Source organism: Nyctereutes procyonoides, unplaced genomic scaffold (assembly GCF_905146905.1).
Source record: "Nyctereutes procyonoides isolate TBG_1078 unplaced genomic scaffold, NYPRO_anot_genome, whole genome shotgun sequence".
Lineage (NCBI taxonomy): Eukaryota > Metazoa > Chordata > Mammalia > Carnivora > Canidae > Nyctereutes > Nyctereutes procyonoides.
This window is the reverse complement of record NW_026575120.1, coordinates 1957920-1979902: the sequence shown is the minus strand read 5'-3', so window position 1 is coordinate 1979902 and position 21983 is coordinate 1957920. Positions and strand designations below refer to the sequence as shown.

The 21983-nt window shown below is 33.6% G+C and overlaps 1 protein-coding gene across 2 annotated transcripts in view; it reads right to left on the bottom strand.

Annotated features, from left to right (window-relative positions):
- Window positions 1-21623, bottom strand: part of MSR1 (macrophage scavenger receptor 1) — an 80066-nt gene extending 58443 nt beyond the window's left edge. For both annotated transcript variants that reach the window (XM_055334566.1, XM_055334567.1), the window contains exons 1-4: window positions 21485-21623; window positions 10241-10347; window positions 7451-7564; window positions 1387-1799 (exon numbers count right to left, since the gene is read on the bottom strand). In XM_055334566.1, the coding sequence (XP_055190541.1) occupies window positions 1387-1799; window positions 7451-7564; window positions 10241-10343 (630 nt within the window). In that variant the 5' untranslated portion in view covers window positions 10344-10347; window positions 21485-21623. The remainder of the gene's footprint in view (window positions 1-1386; window positions 1800-7450; window positions 7565-10240; window positions 10348-21484) is intronic.
- Window positions 21624-21983: the final 360 nt, after the last annotated feature.

Below are 21983 nucleotides of genomic sequence, written 5' to 3'. Positions count from 1 at the left end.
TTTTGGAATAGGTGACCTGGAATAAACACAGAATATCAAGGCTGGTGTTGGGATGACATTTACAACAAAATCCCCATATTCATATAGCCATGCCATTGTCTTCTGACATCTTAAGACCAGGATCATGTGAAATTCAAAAGTTCTGAGTGATTGTACCTTACAAATAAAGGATGTACACTATGCCTTCTTACCCTGTTTTGTCTAGTCAATAGTTTAGTTGGTTTTTACCTGATGTTATAATTTTAGAGGTTTATTATTAGTAAGTGACATTCTTTTTTAAAAATCACTACCGTTAATACTGTCTCCATATAGAAAGCAATTTCATTAATCAAAAATGAGTCTATTCAAATTAAATTCTACTACCAAGATGCCAATGTTGCTTAGCTAATAGTGGACATTTTATAGGCTTCATGTTAATTATGATCTTAGGTCTCAGATATTTGATAATACAAAGACTGTTGTTTCACAAGAGTAGTTAAATTTTAGTTGTGCTTATTTTCTATGGTATGGAATAGTTATAATTATTTAACAACAACAACAATACAATTTCAAAATAAGGGACTTGCTTCTTAATTTCTTTCTCATCAGTACAAGGTAATCCAGCTAGTTGGCCACAGAATAGTCTATAGCAGATGTGAGAAAATTATGGTCCATGGGCTGAAGTCTGTTTTTGTAAATAACTAGATCACAGCCTTCCTTGTGTGTCTACATATTGTCTATGGCTGCTTTTATACTACAATGGCAGAGGTGAGTAGTCCCAAGGGAAACCTTGTAGTCCCCAAAGTCTAAAATGTTTACATCTGGCCCTACAGTGAAACTTGCTGGCAAGTTGGTTTAAACATTGCTTGCTTTCTTGTGTATTTGAGTCTATGATAAAAATAAAATGTATATATTATTCAAAATTTAATTCTTTAAAGTTGTCTTTACACATTAAAACTTATGTATACTTCTTGGAAATGATGAAATAAACTATTTTAAAATGTTGATTTTGATGTTATTACTGTAAATAAGGTTTCCATTTCTTTGATGATAAAGAAATTTGGGCCTGTTGTAAAATTTACAAATACAGAGTACCTACTAAGATAATCTAAAAATTATAATTGGCTTAGATGCGTCTTAAGAGGTACTATAAAAGGATTTATATAACTAAAATACTTTAAGAGAGTCTATATCCAATGGAAAAAAATCCCCATTTTGTTGGGAATCTGGAGAAGACAGTAGGTAAATTCACGTAAAACCTTCTGGTAAGATTGCCAGAGGAATCAGAGTAAGTCAGATGATGTTGAAATGAGGTTTGCAAATTTTGTTTTCTTGAACTAGCTGAAGAGACAAGATCTAGATTGGATTCAATCCAGCATATGACCCTTCTAATACAAAAACTCTTACCTCTTGCTGTTTAAATGTATTGTATTGGACTTTGTCATTCAGTGTTTTGATATTGAGCTGCAAATCAAGCAATGTGGTATTCAGATTTATTAACGACTTGGAGATTTCATCTATCATGTTTCCATATCCCCGAACTGAGGAAACCAAGGTACTCAGCTGGAGAAGAGCATCATTAAATCTTTGATCAGTCACCAGACTAAAATTCTGGAAATGCTCTGAATCTATGAGATTGGCTTCTATATCCGAAATGTATTGGATTCTCTTCTCCATGTTGCTCATTTGTTCCATAACAACTTCTTGAAATCTCATCTCATCTTCACTGTCATTTCCTTTTCCTGTGAGACTTTGAGATATATCGTTTGCATTAATTGGATCAACTGTGCAATTCTTCATTTCCCACTTCAGGAGCTGTGCTGTATATTTAAGTAAAAATAAACAGAGTCAAGGCCTGTGTCCTTAAATACGTATACCATTCCATTCTGTTTCGTTCCATTCCATTCTAACATTTTGAATGCTGTCCTAAACTGGGTACTTATTTTAAATATACAATGTGTGAACCACATGACACACATTATAGAAAGGAAGACAGCCTCCTTTTCCCACTTTACATTAGAATTTATTCTAGGATTAAGTCATTCTTTCTGAATTGATGCTTATATGCATCTTTGGATCCACCATATTTGGCTTTGACAGTATGATTATGAAGTGCATTGTGTCCTACTCCTCAGGTTTGTTAGGATAAAATGAGATAATGCTTAATACAGTATCTGAAGCAAGCATGTTGAATACATTAGCTGTTAGGAAGATAAATGATGTGACAAAAACAATATGTGGTAAAAGTATAAGTATTAGTGTTATCCACCATATGAATAAATTGTTGGCTCATCTTCCTCATCCAATCACTTAAGCTGGCAGAGAATTGTCATTTTCAGTTTATGCAGGCCTAATTTATTATTGGTGGGACAGGAAATTAAGCAAATATTTTTTTCACTTTAAAAATATTATTTTTAAAATATTTCTCTTTACCCATTCTAAAATATATATTCATAATGAAAACTTTTATTTTTTTAATTTTTTTTTTATTTATTTATGATAGTCAGAGAGAGAGAGAGAGAGGCAGAGACACAGACAGAGGGAGAAGCAGGCTCCATGCACCGGGAGCCCGACGTGGGATTCGATTCCGGGTCTCCAGGATCGCGCCCTGGGCCAAAGGCAGGCGCCAAACCGCTGCGCCACCCAGGGATCCCCATAATGAAAACTTTTAAAAGGTAGGTAACAAAGAAAAATAATTTACCATTAATCTCACTATCCTGAGTTAAATGCCAACATTTTGGTTGTATGTATACCAAATCTGTCTCTTTTTACTAGCATGTTATTATTACAAAAATAATTTTAATACCAATGTATTATCTCATGGATCTACCAGATTTATTTAACAAAACTCCTTCGCTTAATTTGTTCTGTTTTTACTAATATACCCAATGCTTTGATAAACAATCTTTTAAGTAATTATTTCCTAAAAAAGAAAGAAAGGAAGAAAGACCTTCCTACCTACCTTCCTTCCTTCCTTCCATCCTTCCTTCCTTCCTTCCTTCCTTCCTTCCTTCTTTCCTTTCTATTTATTAAATGGTATTTGGGGGATACACAGAGCTGCCAATATATATTTCCAAATGGGCACATGTCCTCTAAAAAAGGCAATTACTCTGTGAAAGGATCTAGAGCAACATGTATGGAGCTTCAAATCATGAAAGGCATAAACATTAGCTTTGCAGATAAAAAGAGCACATAATTATGCACAATAAAGAAAATATTAAATAACATTTTAGTACTGATCAGTGATAGTTAAGATTTTGTTTGTTCATATCTCCCTCTGTATCTATCTATATTATTATTTTATCTACATATATATCAGTCTTTTATTCATTTATTTTAAATGCATTAAGATTTTTCACATTTGATCATTAATTAGCAATAAAAAGAGTTTCTGTATATGGTTTGAAATATATATCTACATAAAGAGCTATACCTGATATGTAAGTTTTCTTAGTAAAAAATGATATGGCAATATTATCAGCCACATGGATTTTTGAGATTAGTTCCACCCTGAGTTCAAGGTTACCTGCTATATAAATGAAAGGCTGGTGTTTAGTCAGGAACAAGCTGCCTGATTCTAGAATCTAGTTCCATTCCTCAATTACTAGCTGGGGTACTTTGGGAAAGTTCTCTTCTTAGGTTCCTCAAAGATAGGTAGTAACTACCTCCAACAGTGGTGTTCAGGATGCATAAGATAAGGCATGTAAATCCCACAGAACACAGGTGGCCCATAGGAAAATTCTATTCAAATTAAAGTGCCTTATCCATGAAAGATATGATCTTAGTTTACAGTCTTCACCATCTTTATTTAAACTGTTTGATGATGGCTACTATTGTAGCTATTATTATATGAGGAATAAGTATGAAGCTATGTATGCGATTAAATCCTAATTTTTAAGAAGCCACATTATATCATGTCTTCCTAGTTATATTCTTTAAAATTAGCTTATTTGAGTTAATAAAATGCTTGACAATGTTTCTATATAAACCACAGAGTCTGTATTATTTTATACTTCTTACTTTATCAATAAAGTGGATTTAAAAAGTCTATTTTTTAGTTAATCTCATCACATGTATTACATTGTAAGGGGCAAGTTCTGGACTGACAGGCTCACTCAGACATTTAATTCTATGATTTATATATCAAGCACCTGTAAGTATAGAACACTGAGCAATTCTGGAAATGTAAAACTGAGAAAGGATTTTGACTATTATAGAGATCCAAGCTAACAATTTTTACAAAACTATTCAAATATGTCCCTTAAAAATGTTCCTTTCATGATGATTATTGTTTTCTTAGGTAGCAAGTAAGAATCCAGGTTCTGGAGTGGAACTGCCTGGGCTAGCAATTCTCACTCTTTCCTTTTTAATCTGTGATCTTGGGCAAATTATCCTGTCAGTGCTTCTATTATACTAATTTTATGATAGATTCTAATAGTCGGTGTCAAATAATTCAATGAGATAATATATGTAAAGTGCTTATATTATTTCCAGGTATATGATAAGCATTTGGTAACTTTCAGCTTTTGTGTTATTAATATTTTGGATTCGAATTCTGTGAGTTTATCTGTATGCATCAATATTTTCAATAAACAATTAATATTGTTTAATATAGAAAACTGGGGGAGATTGGGCATTGCAATAACTACTGTAGTATCCAGACTTTATTTTACTAAGCATAGTGATCTAATTGCTCAACCATGTAATTTTTCTCTTCCAGGAAACAGTTTTTATTTCATATGGATAAAGCAAATCTTTTTCACAGGATGGAGAGGAAAGACTTGAACTGACAAAATATCACGTGACCAAAGGTTTCCATCTGACATGGACTTCACCATAAAGTTGAAAATAAAGACTACATTTTGCTTACAGATTTACAAGCACAACGTTGTTTTCCCAAATCCTATAGGAAAGCTAATTTAATCCTAACTTTTCAAAAAAAAAAAAAAAACTGTTTAACTCTGTACCATAAATCTAGCTAAAGAATGCCAGAGTTCAGATTTTCAAATGTTCATCTCTTTCATTACCATTGGAAAGATGGCATTTTGTGACTTTTCTATTTCATATTTGAAAGGAGACAAACTTTTATGGCTTGTGCAAACCCCCAGGGAAAGAGTGATATTTGATTTCACAGATCACATTCACTCCTTCATGTTGCTAATATCTTTTCTTGCCAAAAATTTGTATTATTTTGAGCTAAAGAATCTTCAGTATTTCAGCAACAATTATATATACATTAATCCTAGATTGTATTTTATTGAACAGAGACATTATGATGTTGTTTTACTATGATAGAGATACAGGAGTTTCATTAAGAAATGACAGCATATGGAGTAGCTTTTATCATTAAGAAGTACCTTTCATAGGGCAGCCCGGGTGCTCAGTGGTTTAGCGCCACCTTCGGCCCAGGGCCCAGATTGTGATCCTGGAGACCCAGATGGAGTCCTACACTCAGGCTCCCTGCATGGAACCTGCTTCTCCCTCTGCCTATGTCTCTGCCTCTCTCTCTCACTCTGTGTCTCTCATGAATAAATAAATAAAATATTTATTTTTTTTAAAAAAGAAGTATCTTTCATCATATATTTTAAATTTAAATGGAGTTTTTATGCACAACATTTTATTTCATCCATCAATTCATATTTGCCAAAACAGGGTAATTTCTATCTTTTGGGGTATATTTTGTCTTTATTTATAATTTTTTAATATCAAGTAGAGATATATGTTGCATTTGTTTTGTTTTGTTTTTGAAAAATATTATGATCTGTAACTTAATTAAAGTTGAAAATGGATTGTCAATTGTTTATTCAAGTGTGACAGAAACAATGAAATATATTCCAAGTTCTGGTGAATTTAAGTGCTAATGTGAACTTACAAGATTTGAACATTTTTAACTTCTTGTCAGTCTTACTAGATGCCTGCTATAGTTTTAGGAAACAAAATGCCTTTCTTTCTTTCTTCCATTCTATTTTTTTTTTAACAAAACTACTTTGGATCAGTCATTTCAACACAACAATGAATATGGAAACTTGGTAGTATTTTCTAATAGTCCAAAGACCTTGAACTTGTTAAAATGCTGAATTCTTTCCAGACTTCATTGACCCATTTTGCATGTCTGCTAGATAGAAGTTGCATTTCCTGGCATTGACTCTGCAGGCCATGGTTTATATAAAAGTGATAGCCTTTTATAACTGGCTTATATTTAATGATCCCAAGCAATGAAACATCCTTCAATTGTGCATTTCAAATGAACAAAAGCTATACATAAACAACATGCAAATAATCTCAATTCATCAGGAAGTCAGCTGTGTAATGACAGACTTATCAGGTCCTTTTCCATAGATGGCTGTGGTTGGTTTGCTTGGCTGATCAGTTTGGTTTGCTGTGGTTAGTTTTTGTTTTTATTTTTTTTAATGATCAAAATAGGAATTCATTTTTACCTGTGGTAATATTTTCTTGGCTAAAATTATGGAAACTGTTTTGCACATGTGTGTGCGTTTGTGTGTGCATGCATTTAATTGGCCAATCACATTTGTTCTAAAAATTCAATTACACTGGGAGATAGTAGACCATAGAGGCTGGGAGTCAAGACTCATGGGTGACAACTGCAGCTCTACTACTGAATAGTCTGTTTCCTTTTGTGGATAATAAGGATAAGTATATGTCTGCTCAAGGGCAATTGTAAAGGTATATTAAGATAATCTGTGGAATACTTATAAGCCAGTGTCTAGTAAATCCCAAAAGTGACAGCTACTGTCACAGTTGTTTTTTTTTTTTTATTTCTTTTTTCACAGTTGTTGTTTTATCAAACCTTCTTTTTTTATTTTGAGGAGATGCCATCAGGTTATTTTTAGAAATGTTTTTTTGTTTGTTTGTTTGTTTTTTAGAAATGTTTTAAATAATAGCCTTATGAAACATGTGGCCATATTCCTGAAACATATCCCTGAAATATAGGTCATTATTGTGCAAGATCTCCTCTTTGAAAACTTACAGAATATTTCTTTCTCTTCTCAGTACTAGGAACAGAAGAGGTTCCCCCCACCAAAACAACTGGCTTGTCTTCTTATTGTTGTTTTGTTTTGTTTTGTTTTGTTTTAGGCATTGTGGATGTAAATGGTCCTGCTTATATCTTTACATTGGCAACTGGAATACTTATTATAAAATTCATGATCCACCACTAGAAGTACATAGGACTCCAGAGGATAACATTTTTTGGAATGGTCTAATCCATTCCATCTCACCTTAACATACCTGTATTTTTATCTTGATCTTCCATTCTCTATTCTATTTTTTATTTTTTTACTAAATAACTTTGAAGAATCTTTTTTTAATTTATGAATTTGAGGAACACTTTGTGATATGATGTTTCCCTTGTGAGTCTCCCCTATACAAAAGATTGAACTCTTGCTTTTGTTTCTACAATAACTAATTCACAGAATGAGTTGTTGAGTTTCAAAAGTCTAGAATACTGTACCTGCCATTATTCCGATGATCGGTATGAGAACTACAAACACAAGGAGATAAAGGATAATCAGTGCAGCTTTGAGGGACTTCAGTTTCTCTTGAACGGCAGGGCCATTTTTGGGATCTGAGAAAAACAAAACCCCAACCTACTGTTAGAAAACTTAACTCTTCTTACCTAACATTTTGGTAATCTCCAGTTCTATCATTGCTACCAAGCCTATGGAACAAAAAATCGGTCCCCATTTATTAAGGAGGAAGCAAAAGAAGAGTCACAGGAAAAGCCAATCTGGACCTCACTATGAACATCTGATTTACTTTCCTTAACTAAACATCTATGACAGTTAACTGTTCTCTATACTTGTACTTGTCTCATTTAGAGGCATTAGTTAGCTGACAAATTTTAATATGTTTTGGATACATTTTAATAATATTGCCAACATATTCAAACATAAATTTTATTCTGTTTCATGTGGGAATATATTCTGAGCAAAAATCAGATTCCTCAAGTAACTATATAATTATGATTTTTTTCAGACTTTAAAGCAGATAAAAGAGACATCTGTTTTCAATGTTAATTATGCAAATTCTTTTCCAATTTCATTTCAATAATTCTGTATTTGGATACCTCTTATGATTTGAATACTTTAAAAATGAAAAAAATGAAAGAAAAGTGTTCACATTTTGACTAAACTTTGGAATAGATCAATGAAGCCCATCCTATGGGCATTTCAGAAAATATTAATATTTTCATACTATCCATTTATTGGGAATAGTGATTCACATAATGGGATACTAATTGTAGAAAAGTTAACACAATGTGGATGGGAATCTTAGTAGGGGACAAAGACATTTTCTCTGATTAGGTGAATAAGACACCCATTAAAAATTTCTTTCCTGGGCACCTGGATGGCTCAGTCAATTAAGCATCTGCCTTTGGCTCAGATCATGATTTTTGTGTCCCAGGATCGAGCCCCACATTAGGCTTCCCATTCAGTGGTGTGTCTGCTTCTCCCTCTGCCCTTCTTCCTGCTCATTATCTCTCTCATTCTCTTTCTCTGTCTCAAATAACTTTAAAAAAATCTTAGATTTTTCTAAAAATTTTATCCCATGGCCATTGGTTTCACTGCACAATAAAAAAGGTGGTAAATTCCCAATTTAAAAACAAAAGTTTAGATATTGTTTTTCAATGATCTATGAAGGATTGAAAAGGAGAGAATATTTTTAAGCAAAAATAAGACCCAGAAAAGCTAAAAAAAAAAAAAAAAAAAAGAGAAAGATCTAAGGAAAAAGAAAAAAGAACAACCCACAAAACAAGCAAGATGAGATATCCTTTTGCCAGGCTGAATGAGCCTGAAACTCATCAACCATCTCCTGTATTTTTAATTTACAATCAAATCCTCTGCATTCTGCCTTTCAAGTAGCTCTCCAAAGTTCCTGTTGTCTTTTCTCTGTCTCCAATGCCTCTGTCCTCCCTCCTCAATCTCTCAACATCTCTACCTTAAACAGCTTTTACTACGATCTTTTTTCCTTTTGTCTCATCAATTCCACGCACACTCTCCCATCTATCGTTTGTGTAGAGCACAATACCCTTATGCCTTGGGGTTACCGTCTGTATGTCAGATTTGTCTGTGTAAGAACTCATCCATCTTGTCACTCGCATATGCCGCTTCCTCTGACTGAAATTTCTGTGGATCCTCTTTCATCCACTCTACCCTTTTGGTGAAATGTATTCAGCCTTTAAAGCTCAGCAGAATTATAGGCAACTAGGTCCTGCTGCCTTAAAAGACCCCATCCAAGGGCTCCTGGGTGGCTCAGTCGGTTGGGTGTCTGCCTTTGCCTTGGATCGTGGTTTTGGGGTCCTAGGATTGAGCCCTATGTCAGATTCCCTGCTTGGCAGAGAGTCTGCTTTTCCCTCTGCTGTTCCCCCTATTTGTGCTCTCTACTCTCTCTTGTGCTCTTTCTGTTTCTCTCTCTCAAATGAATAAATATTTTTTTTTAAAAAGAACCCATCCAGATATAACCGAATACTGATTCTTTTGAGCTCTTGTAACCATGCAAACCTCTGTCTCAACACTGTTGTAGATTGAATTATTTCCACACAAGAGATACTATTGACTTCTGAACCCCAGTTGCCTGTAAATGGGATCTTATTTGGAAATGCGGTCTTTGCAGGTATAATCAAGTTAAGATAAGGTCATACTGAATAAAGTGGGCCCTTGGCCAATGGTTGGTGTCCTTACAAGAAGAGTAGAGGACACACTAAGCCACAGGAAGAAGACCGGCCGTGTGAAGATGGAGGCAGAGATAGGAGTGATGCATTTATAAGCCAAGGAACAATAAGAATTGGCAGGAGCAACTAGAAGTTAGGAAGAGGAGGGTAATGATTCTTCCCTAGAGCCTTGAAAGGGAGCACTGCCTTGCTGACATCTTGACTTCAGATTTCTGGCCTTTAGAACTGTGAGAGAATAAATGTTTGAAGCCACACTATTTCTGGTAATTTCTTACAGCAGCCCTAGGAGCCTAATACAAACACATACCACCCATGATTTTCAGATATTAATTAGTGGTGCTAGAAATCAGAGGACTCTATCAACACTGTGGACCAATTTCACCTATTACAAAGCTTCCTTAGTCCAACCTAAGTTTATTTTCTCTTTGGCCTGAAAAGAGGAGAAGACCTACTTATCCAATAAGTCTTATTTTAACATTCATACACAGGTAAGGTAAGTTCCAGGACTGTATTTACACAGTGTCACTACCTGTAAGGACAAGTCCATGGGCACCCCACCCTTCTACTTACTCAGAGGAAGCAAGGCTGTCATTGAACGAGCATCAAACTTCACAGATTCTGAGTAGTTATCAGGGTCATCCTGGTGATCGGGAAACCTATCCCAGGGTTCCATACTTCTATCAGACACATGGGAAAAACATATTCATTACACATGAAAGGTTGAGGGTCCTTTGGCATAATGTCTCAAATTGAAATTTAAAACTCAAATTCAATTTTAGCAAGGGAACAAGTATGATTGATTACTTAAACTTACCCATCTGCCATATCTAGCAACATATTGTATCTACCCACAAATTTTAATTTTAACATTGAAAGACCTACATGGAATCCACTCATGTATTTTTCTGTGGACAAATGTGTATCTGTGTTTATAGATGTGTGTTCTTTGAGAGGGGGAGGTAACACTTCCTTACCTTAAAAAAAAAAAAAAAAAAAACTTTTCCGAAGTGATAGAAAACAACTGTTTAGCTGAAAAGAAAAAGAATTTCCCTTAGAACAAACAGTTGAACAACATTTGGAGCAAATATTTCCTGTGATCTTTTATTAGAGGTTCTGGATAAAACAAACAGTTACGCAAAATCTGAAGCAAGTATTTCCTGTGATCTTTTATCAGAGCTTCATGAGCCAGTTTTTCCTTTGCCAAGGCATCTGTTTATCACTTTTGAAAGATAAAGTCTAGTCACTAGATTAAAGCACAGGAAAAACTTAACTCTCCTTTCTCTTCTTATTTGTATTGTTTTCTTTCAGGGCTTCCCTCATTATATATCGAGTGCATCATAAATATGTCTTTGTAGTTTTAGAGCACATTTATATTCTATGACACAATCTATGCCTATATCTCTTTAAGATGCATCAGGATTATTTGAGAGGCTTGATTGATGGGCCTCACCCCAAGAGATTCTGCTATTTAAGGTAGGGGTCAAGAATTTGCAATTCCAACAAGTTCTCTTAATGATGCAGACTGCCAGCAGTCTGAGGACCACATTTTAAAAACATTTTTCAGTGAAAAAAAATTGTATGACTTTTTCTTGGAAACAGTTCAGTTCATTTGATTGATAAATTTAGCATAAAGTCAACATCTTCTGATCATTTCTTATTTTCTCTAATGCTGAGTTAGGGATTCAGTACAGCTGAGGTTTTAACTGAGTGCACAGGCAACTCTAGGACACCAAACTCACATCCTGTCCAGGAAATGGAGGACAATCATTCCTATGCAAACATTCATCCTGCTTTGGGGAGAGGTATTGAGCAGTTAGGATGTGACTGAACTGTCAATATATTTCTTTTTAAATATTACTAAGGTGATTCTTTATTTTGCAGTTTGCAATGACAATCTTTGTATATACATCATTCTGTGGATTGGTTGTAGTTCCTGTAAATCCTTTGATCTGACCAAGGACTGTCTTTAAATGATTTGGCTACTGTGGAGAAAGGGGACAGAGGGGGAAGGTAAAGGACTTAGATCTTCTTTTCATACTCAGAGATAAAGTAAAAGAAATAAATAATTATCTGGGAAAATTGACCATTATAGGAAACCAAATTGGATATTGGATAATTCAGTTGCAAACTCCCCTATCTCCCCCCTTTAAATTTATTCCATTATTTGATTTGGATGATAGCTTTACTTGCCAAGCAAAACAAACAAATAATTTTAAAAACTAAAATGATGATGAGAAAGCTTAGCTGAATTCATTTTAAAACTATAGTTCAAAGTAATTGGGCCTAATGTAGCAAAGCTGTTTATCTTTTAATTTAGTTTATAAAGAATGGGCTCACAAATATGAGGGGAACAAAACCTCAAGAGACTTTTATTGATAGAGAACACACTGAGGGTTGATGGAGGGATGTGAGTGGGGGATGGGCTAGATGGTGGATGGGGATTAAAGAGGACTCTTGTGATAAGCACTAGGTGTTGAATGTAAGTGATGAACCACTGAATTCTACTCCTAAAACCAATATTACACTGTATTTTAACCAGAATTAAAAAAACATTTTTTTAAAAGAATGGGGTCATAATGTGTATGTTTATATATGCCTGCTATTAACCAGAAATCTTTTCCTGTCAGGCGGTTTACTGGCCCTTCCTCCTTGGGCATGACCATGGCTTTTGTCCTAATATTTGTGATACTATAACTCCATTTTTACATAAACGAAAGGAAAGATCTCTTATTATTAGTCTTCTAGATGGTAATATTTTTGTAAAAAAGATGAAACCTGTTGAATCTGATAATCTCTGTAGACGTTGAATGACATAAGAGGATGGACCATGTCTGTTTTCATTCATCATTCAATTAGCAGGATCTAAAGCAGCTTGTAATAAAGAATATATTTATTTATTTATTTATTTATTTATTTATATTTATTTATTTTTATTTATGATAGGCACACAGTGAGAGAGAGAGAGAGAGAGAGAGAGAGAGGCAGAGACACAGGCAGAGGGAGAAGCAGGCTCCATGCACCGGGAGCCCGACGTTGGATTCGATCCCGGGTCTCCAGGATCGCGCCCTGGGCCAAAGGCAGGCGCCAAACCGCTGCGCCACCCAGGGATCCCTAAAGAATATATTTAATAAATATTTGCTAAATGAATGGACTAGACTTTTTTATAAGATATTGTCATATATTAGTTTTGTTTTTGGTTTTTAAACAAGATGGATATTTGTAGATACTGTGACCAAAAAGATGTGCTTCTAATAAAGAACTTCCTGGCAAATGAGTTGTGCCCATGACTCAGATCTAGCCTTCCTTTCTTGCTTCCTTTCTTTTCTCCTTTCCTCCCTTCCTCTGTCCTTCCTTCCCTTCTCTCTCTTTCTTTTTCTTTTCCTTCCTTCCTTCCTTCCTTCCTTCCTTCCTTCCTTCCTTCCTTCCTTCCTTTCTCTTTCTTTCTTCTTTATTGTTTTTTTTGTAGTCTGTATTCTTACATTTCTGGTAGCTTCCTTGAACTGAACCAAATGTTAGGACTGGGTGACTATGTCATGCTGTTGATACACTGCCATTCACTCTAGCTTTTTCCTTATTAGCACCCATTTTTACTTTGTCAGATCCAGTTGACAACATCTCATTGTAGTTCTCAGGGAAGCATTACTAACACCATGGCTGGGAAAGCTCTTTTTATGAAGGAGTATCTTTGTTGTGGAGAATGTTTATCATTCCTGGTTGCCACCCTCAAGTGTCAATAACGTCTTTCAGTCCTTATGTTACTGCTTCCCTAGCAAAAAAAAAAAAACAAAAACAAAACAACAAAACAAAAAAAAACAAAAACAAAACAAAAACAACAACAAAAACGGCAAAAACTTTATCCCCACCCACACAATTCCAAATACCTATTTCTCTTTGAGAACCACTCCTCAACATAAATCCCCAACATGGATGGAAGGTCAGGAGCTATCTCTCTCTCTCACTACAATATTTGAGCAATCTGTTAACATGTTTTTAATGAATATTTGCTTTCATGAAAAAAGTATCTTTGTGAACTTCAGCAACAGTACAGATTCCTCAAATTGTTTTTGGAGATATCTCTCAAATCATTCCCTGTGTGTCTATGTATACATGTATGATATGACAACTGCTAAATCTATACAGATGCTTCTTACAGAAAACTTAAACATTTTATTATTTTAAAGAGAAAGAAAGTGGCAAATCCATAATGGCAATCTACTGATCTAATCTTGGCTTCAATAAAGCAGGATGAATGCTATTTTTATCCATATACTTGTTTAGAAGCTCCACATGTTCTTTCAACTAAATTTGTAATTTAGAAGCCATGGGTTAAAGGAGTTTACTTGGGAGATAGAAAGAATTCTACTTTTTTTTTTTTAAGGTGGCTCTAGAATGCTAGATGCTACACCATGAAAACAGACAAACAAAAAATAGATATTAGGATACTTCCAATCAATGACTTTAAGATAGAAATACCTATCCCTTCATATAGGCCAATCCAACAAATTTCTATTGTGTATCATTATATCAAGTACTAAGCAAGTCAGTAGTATGCCAAGATCAATGTGCATAGAATATTCACAACCCCCAAAGATCTTATGTATTAATATGAAAGAGTAAAAATCTTTATAATCATCTGACAGTGATATATATGTATTATGTATATATGTGTATATATATATATATATATATATATATATATATATATATATATATACACTTTGGTGTGTATATATATACACACACACCAAAGTAAAGACATAGGCCAAAAGGGAGTGATTAGTTCCTTGACCAAGGGGGTAGTTATGGTGGGAACACAGAAAAGATGATCCCTTTATCAAAGTTTTGAAAAGTGAGCAGGAATTAGGATAAGAATATCCCGGGGATGGAAAATCTACTAAAGGGCATAAGAGCAGGGACAGCATGGAGAGTAGAGTGAATCAGCATCACAGAAGCAGCAGTTTGGGGCAGAGGGCCCAGCAGACAAGGCCACAGAAGCATGTAGTTGGGGGCAATCTATTCATGAATTCTTCTTTTATTTTTCTGATTGCATAAATTTATCTGGCTTTCACCAACCTACCCAAAATATAATATTGAGGAAGTACCTATAAAAATTAAATGAAAAATTATTCTTTACTTTGGCAGTAGTGACCTGGCTTATATTACTAGTGATAAAACATACATTGGCCATTAAATATTTTACTTATTTCCCTTTCATGTTGAAATAGAGATGAGGCTCAATTTTGTTTTTATTTGGGCCTTTAAGCTTTACTTTATTTTTTATGGGCTTATGCAGATGATAAACATGGTACAAGTTATTGTATTTCAAACTATAGTTTCTTTGGGTAGTTTCATTAAAATTTTAAAAAAGAAAACCCTCTACTAAATGTCTACAAATGGACTAGCCTAACTGACCACATATGGGCTATATAAAACCTGGAGGGCTGGAAGGGAGATGAATGTTAAATCTGTTAAGTAGAGTGAAGAGTGAAAAATATTCCTATCTGGCTACTCTAATGCACCAAGGGAAGTTTTGTTTGTTTTCTGGGGCAGTGTATGACAGAGGTTGATGAATCATGGACTGTACATAATACTGGTATATGTTTTTCCAGAAAAATGTTTTTAAGAAGCTGTTTAAATTAATCATAGATGGTGCTGCCATAAGACTGCTGGTATTTTCTGTTGTTATTAAATGCCATCCTCTTTCCAAGAAACTCATCTGCTTCTGTGGCTTGGACTATTATTTGCATACTGACCAAGCCAAAATGTCCAGCTCAGATCGCAAGCCTCAGAATCAGATTTTTAAAAATAATACAACTAGTTACAATGGTGTATTTTCCACATTGACCTAACTTTTATCTTTCCAGAATTTTTGATATTGGCATACCATCCATTCATATTAGCCGACTGTCATGATAATCATTTATTTATTATTATCTTCTATTTATTGTGTAGTGGGGCATACATTAATGCAGTCAGACACATATATGGCTATATATTGATAATACAGAGGTGGTAGCAAAGCATGATCACCCAAACTAGAAGCCAGGATTCTATATTACTGTCACCCACAAGACTCCTATCTGACTGCAAAGCAACTTCTGACTTCCCTGGAGCCTTTCCTTCCTCACTACCTCAATTTATGGATTTCAGTTCATTTTTTATCTACCCCAGCCACGCATCTTGGATAGTAGCATAGGGTTGGCATTTAAGGGGAGAATCCAAGGGCATTAAGAAAGAGGAGGAAATTAAAAGAATTGATTAACAAGCACAAAAATGTAGCACTTGAACAAAGAATAGAATAAAAAAAATCAGAATAGAAAATATCTTTCAGGAAAAAAATATGAGGGATATAAATTCAACAACTAGCATATTGAGTGGGCAAGTAAGGCATGAAGAGCTAGTACTAAAGATAAGGAAGAATGTTCGACACCATGGTAGAAAAACAAGTCAAGGTTATGGAAAAGAAAGAAGAATTTCAAGACATGCATGACCTGTCATATGGAATTTGAGCTATTTTGGTTGTACAGTAGAGGTAGAAGCAGATTTGAAATGTCCAGAAGCAGTAAATGTAGAAAAATGAAAGGCACTGAGTGTATACCAGAAATCTGGTCATGTTCATGCTTTTCTGTTGAGAAAGAGTGCACTAAGATAGTACATTGAGAGGAGTTTTATTTTCCCTGCTAATTCCTCATCTCCTAAAGTATTCCATCTTTATCTCCTGCCCAGATCTATCCAGAACTGTATATGCAGCTTCCTAATAACATCACTATTTGGATTTCCAGTATGTTCCCAATCTAGGGCGTTTTTCTTGGCCCCCAACTTTTCTCATCCTTTTGTCATTACATCTTGTTGGTTTGTTTTCAAATCCTCTATAGAAACTGACTGCTAAAAGAAGAAAGAAAGAGAAAGAAAGAAAGAAAGAAAGAAAGAAAGAAAGAAAGAAAGAAAGAAAGAAAGAAACTGCTTCTCATCACTTGTGCTACAACATCCTCGTTCAAGCCCCATGATCTTGGTCACCTGCACTGTTTTAATAGCTCCCTTACTGGTCATGTCACTGCTCTGCTCAAAACTTGTGAACACCTTCCCATCTCACTCAGGTTCTGATTAAAACCTCATTGTTTTAGACCTTTCTCGAGCATCATATTTAAACTTATGACGTACCTCTTTCACTTCTTCTCCATCCTGGTTGGATTTATCCCCCTAAAGTTTATCACCAACCAACATGAAATACTCTTCCCCTACTTATCTCCTCTATTTTCTATCTACTTTTAACCCTCTTTTTTTTTCCTGAACATACTCATTATTTACTCAATGTACAAAATACAGACATGGGGGAAATAGCATTAATAACTAATACGTGCTGTTTTACACCTCAGGAAAGGGAAAGTGAAAGCGCTGACCTTAGGGTTTCAACATCTTTTGCTGAAAAAGCAAAGAATAAAGCTAGGTTTCCATTTTGAGAAAAAGAAAAAAGAAACATGGATGGGATTCAGAAGCTCAATGGACCCCAAATCTGAGAGTTTCACAGGTAACTGTGCTGAACCAGCAGACAAGGAAATATGAGCTCATTATTAATACTGATCCATTTGATTTAATGTGGAACTTAGCTGGCTTGCTTGACTTGGTCTCCAGTTTCTTCTAATCAGAGGAACTCTACCCAATAAGAGTAGATAATGTACAGGATTCTGTAGTTTTTCTCTCTCTGGTTCAAAAGACAGAAAGTTACTAGCACTTAGCAGGTGCTCATCACACACATAAATGCATTATAAGGAATTACATAAGTAAATGCAAGACAATTATTTTTTGCAAGATGATTAGTTTTCATATTTGAGGATATGCCTCAAGAAAAGTTTGTATTTCACTCATGTAGAAATTTTAAAAGTTGTTTTGGTATACATCATGAAATAAAAGGTTTTTCTCTGAATTGTGCATAAATAAGAAACTGAGACAAAAAATTTCACCCTCAATGTTCTTACTTTACCTCGTTTATTAGATTTACCACATTACTTTAGTTCTTTACACTGATATTATCATTGTAATTTTCTTTAGTCATATTAGAGAACACACACATGCAAAGTTTTATCAGCAGGCAGTGAACAATTCAAACAATTCAAATATGCCTTTAAATGTCATTTCCAAAGAGAAAAAGTAACCTCACGTTTAGTTACATTCCTACCAAATGTCAATGCACTGAAAAAGGGTTGTGAAATCTTTTGAGTTTGTATAATCTATTAAAAGCATGTTCTCATGAGAAGTGAAACACATCTCTGCAATATCAGCTTTTTATAAAGTGGGTGAAAAGTTTACAGAAGCTGCAACAGGAAAACCATAATGAAAGTGTTTCAATGTTAACCTGTTTGGAAACATATCCTTCAGTTTTTCCTGTTTTTATTATGAAAATATTATCACAATATGGAAGATAAGGTGGGTCAAATGGGAGAAGATGTTTGCAAGTCATATTCTCCAATAAAGGATTAATTTATTCAAAGTATATAAAAAAAACTCATATAACTCAGAAAAACAAAAACCAGTTAGATTTAAAGAAAAATGGGCAGGGAAACTGAATAGACATTTTTCCAAAGAAGACATACAGATGAGCAACAGACACATGAAAACAATCTCAACATCACTAGTTATTAGAAAATGCAAATCAAAACCACAATGAGATATCACCTCATACTTATTAGGATGACTAGGATTAAAAAGACAAGAAAAGAAGTAACAAGTGTTGGTAAGAATATGGAGAAAAGAGAACACTTATGCACCATTGGCTCAAGTACTGTGGAAAATGGTATGGAGGTTCCTCAAAACATTAAAAATAGAAATATCATATGATCCAGCAATTCCACTTTTGGGTATTTATCTGAAGAAAATGAAAACACTAACTCGAAAAGATATATGCACTACTTTGTTCATTGTAGTATTACTTACAATAGCAGAGATATGTAAGCAACTTAAGGGTCCATTAATAGATAAATGAATAAGGAAGATGTGCTTCTTTAATATATATATAACGGAATATTGCTCAACCAGAAAAAATAATGAAATATTAGCATTTATAGCAACACGAGATGGACCTAGAAGATGTTATGCTAAATGAAGTAAGTCAGAGAAAGACAAATACCATATTTTCATAAAACAAATAAACAAGCAAAACAAAACAGAAACGAACTCATAAATACAGAGAACAAGCCAGTAGTTGCCAGAGGGAAAGGAATAGGGGGATGAGCAAAATAGGTAAAGGGGATTAAGAGATATAAACTTCCACTATAAAATAAGTAAGTCACTGGAGTGTAAAGTATAGCAGAGGGAATACAGTAAATAACACTGTAATAATTTTGTATGGTGACAGACTTATCATGGTGATCATTTTGTAATGTACATAAATGCCGAATCATTATATTGTATACCTGAAATCAATATAATGTTGTATTTCAACTATACTTATACTTCAAAAAAAAATTCTGTCATCTATTCATTTTTATATAAGACAAAATACCTTCATTTTCATATGAAATTTGAGTCTTTGCACATATGTATCTGTGTTACATAGTTGATACCACTGTGTATATTACCATCTGGTCTTATATATTTCCCTTAAAATCATATCAATATTTTTATACTTCATGTGATTTTTTAAAAATTTAAACTCATAGGCCAAATAGTAATTCATCAAATCTATCTTATTTATGTAGTCATTTTACTATAATGTAATTTTAAGAACTTTTTCTGTTTTCTTTTGGAGGGAAATGTTTTATTAATATAGATGATAATGATGTTATAAATAAATATTTTCATGATTTAGTTTTCTCCTTTTAAATGTTTCTTTAGGATAATTTACCATATGTTGAACGACCAGGTGAAAGGAAAACTCTTTAAACTTCGTGGTATCTACTGCCTGACAGTTCCTTAAAAAGATCATAAAAATTTACAAAGATTCCAACCATACATGAGCATGGCAGTTTTAGGCCAAATTTACCATTATTTAGTAGTAATATTTATTTTCAAATCATTTTGATTTTGATAGGAGTGAAATAATATCTAAAAGTGGCTTTTGTTTTTTATTATTTATTAATGTGGAAGAGATATTTCCATGTAATTATTTATTATTTATTTTTTTCCTTGGGTTTTTGTTTATTCATATCAATTGCTTAGACATCCTAGTGGAACTTTCTATATATAGAGATGTATAAAGTCTTTATATGTAATATATGTTCAATGTATATTCTTTCTTCTAAGACTGTTCCCAATTCAGACTTATCATCAAACCCTTAATTTCATCCTTAAGATTTGGTGTAAATAAATCCTTAAGATTTGGTGTAATAATAAGTTATTATTTATACCTATATTATTTACACCAAGAAGTACCTTTCTTATTATTTAAAAATAAAAACTTTGGTTTTGTATGAACAGTCAAAAATATATATGAATGAAAATCAAATTAATTATTTGTAAAACTAATAGCTCTACATTTAAGGAATATTATCCATAAGAGAGATTAACGGAAGAATGGAAACATCCAAATTGTGCCTAATGCCACTGATGCTCATCTTTGGTTGTGAGTTCATCCTTGTATTGGAAGTTTAGGCTTGAATACTGACTGTGCCATTCACTAGCTATGTGACCTTTGGCAAATTTTTAATTTATGTGATTTGATTGTACTTCCTTTATATGTGTAAAATAGGATTATAATATCAGTTTAAGAATTATTATGAAAACTTAAAATACTTTTTTTAAATTGCCTAGTACACAGGTAACCATCAATAAATAATTACGTTTAAGTACCATTTTTTTTAATATGGGCTTTTCTTCTTTTACCCTCATAGCCTCTCTATGAGGCATATACCAGTATTTTCTCCATTTCACAAGGTTAGGAAACTTAAGACCCAGACTATTTAAGTAACTAGTTAGTCTTCAAAAGCTAGGAAGTAGAGAGGCTTGGATTTAAATATAGGCATGTACCTGCAGAATATTAGCTCCTAAATACTGTATAAAACATTTATAATCTCAGTTCTGTGACTTTTCTATCACTATTCTCACATGGCCAATGAGAATGCTAACACCCATTTTATGCTCTGTAAATCTCACACATTCTTCAAGATGAACCTAAGCTTAAACATATCCATGAAGACCTTTTGAAATCCTTTCCCCCTAAGTAATGTAAGTTGACCTCTCCGACATTTCTTTAGTAGTTAACTGTAGCACTTGTAGAACTAGTTAACGTGCTCAAATTCTATTGTGCTATTTGCCTTAGATCATGAGCTTCCTGAAGACAGGCTATATTTTATTTTTCTGATCTCTTCCCTCCATCTAGTTCAGCAAACGGCTTATAGTAAATATCCAACCAATATTTGTTATAAAGCAAACACAGGTACTAATAGGTGTTAGGTTAAAGGCATAAGTATTATATGAAAAGTAATGAGATTAATTAAAATAGTCTCAATTATATTTTCAATAAAGTCAATACATTTTTTAAAACATATGGACAATTAAATGGCAAAAATTTCTTACTAGTTTAACCTACAGGATAATTAGTATATTTCATGTATATTTATGCACACACATACATTTTTCTCTTACAAAAAACCTAGCAGAAATCTCTATTTTTTAATCATTGAAATAACCAGATCAAGTTATTAGCAATGGGAAATTCTACCAAAAATTATTATCTATACAGAAACATGTATGTATGTATACATATAAACATACATATTTATACATCTCACCTATCACACAAACACACACATACACAGAGTAGACACATATAATCAATAGAAGCAATTTTGGAAAAACATTAAAATAAACGTCTTTTACCGTTCGTCCTAAAGACAGCAGCACTGATTTATCCACTTCCCTCTCTTTACAGTTGAGACCTAAAATCTTTATCACATAGTTTTTCAGCATCTGGTCCATGAAGAAAGGAAATGACACATTTGTGTGTTGAAAATTCTTCTTCACAATGCACTTCAATATTACTCTCATCAGTGCACAAGTTTGCAAAATCTAAATTTGTAAGATAACTCATTCCTCTTCCCACTTAGAACATTACAAAAGAAAAGAGAAGTAAAAGGAAAAAGAAACAAGGGTTATTGTAACAGGGTCCATGATATGTGTCAGATTAATTTTTTCCTTTTTTATAAAATCTGTATGCCTTCTGTAACATTCTCATTGTCTATTATTTTGGTTTAATCTCTTTATCTTCTATTAATTCTAATTGACTTCTCTTTCATATTCTACATTGAGAGAAGACTCCATGTTTAAGTAATTTTTTTCATCCTTTCTCCTAAATCCCTCATTTCTAGTTTCAAACACA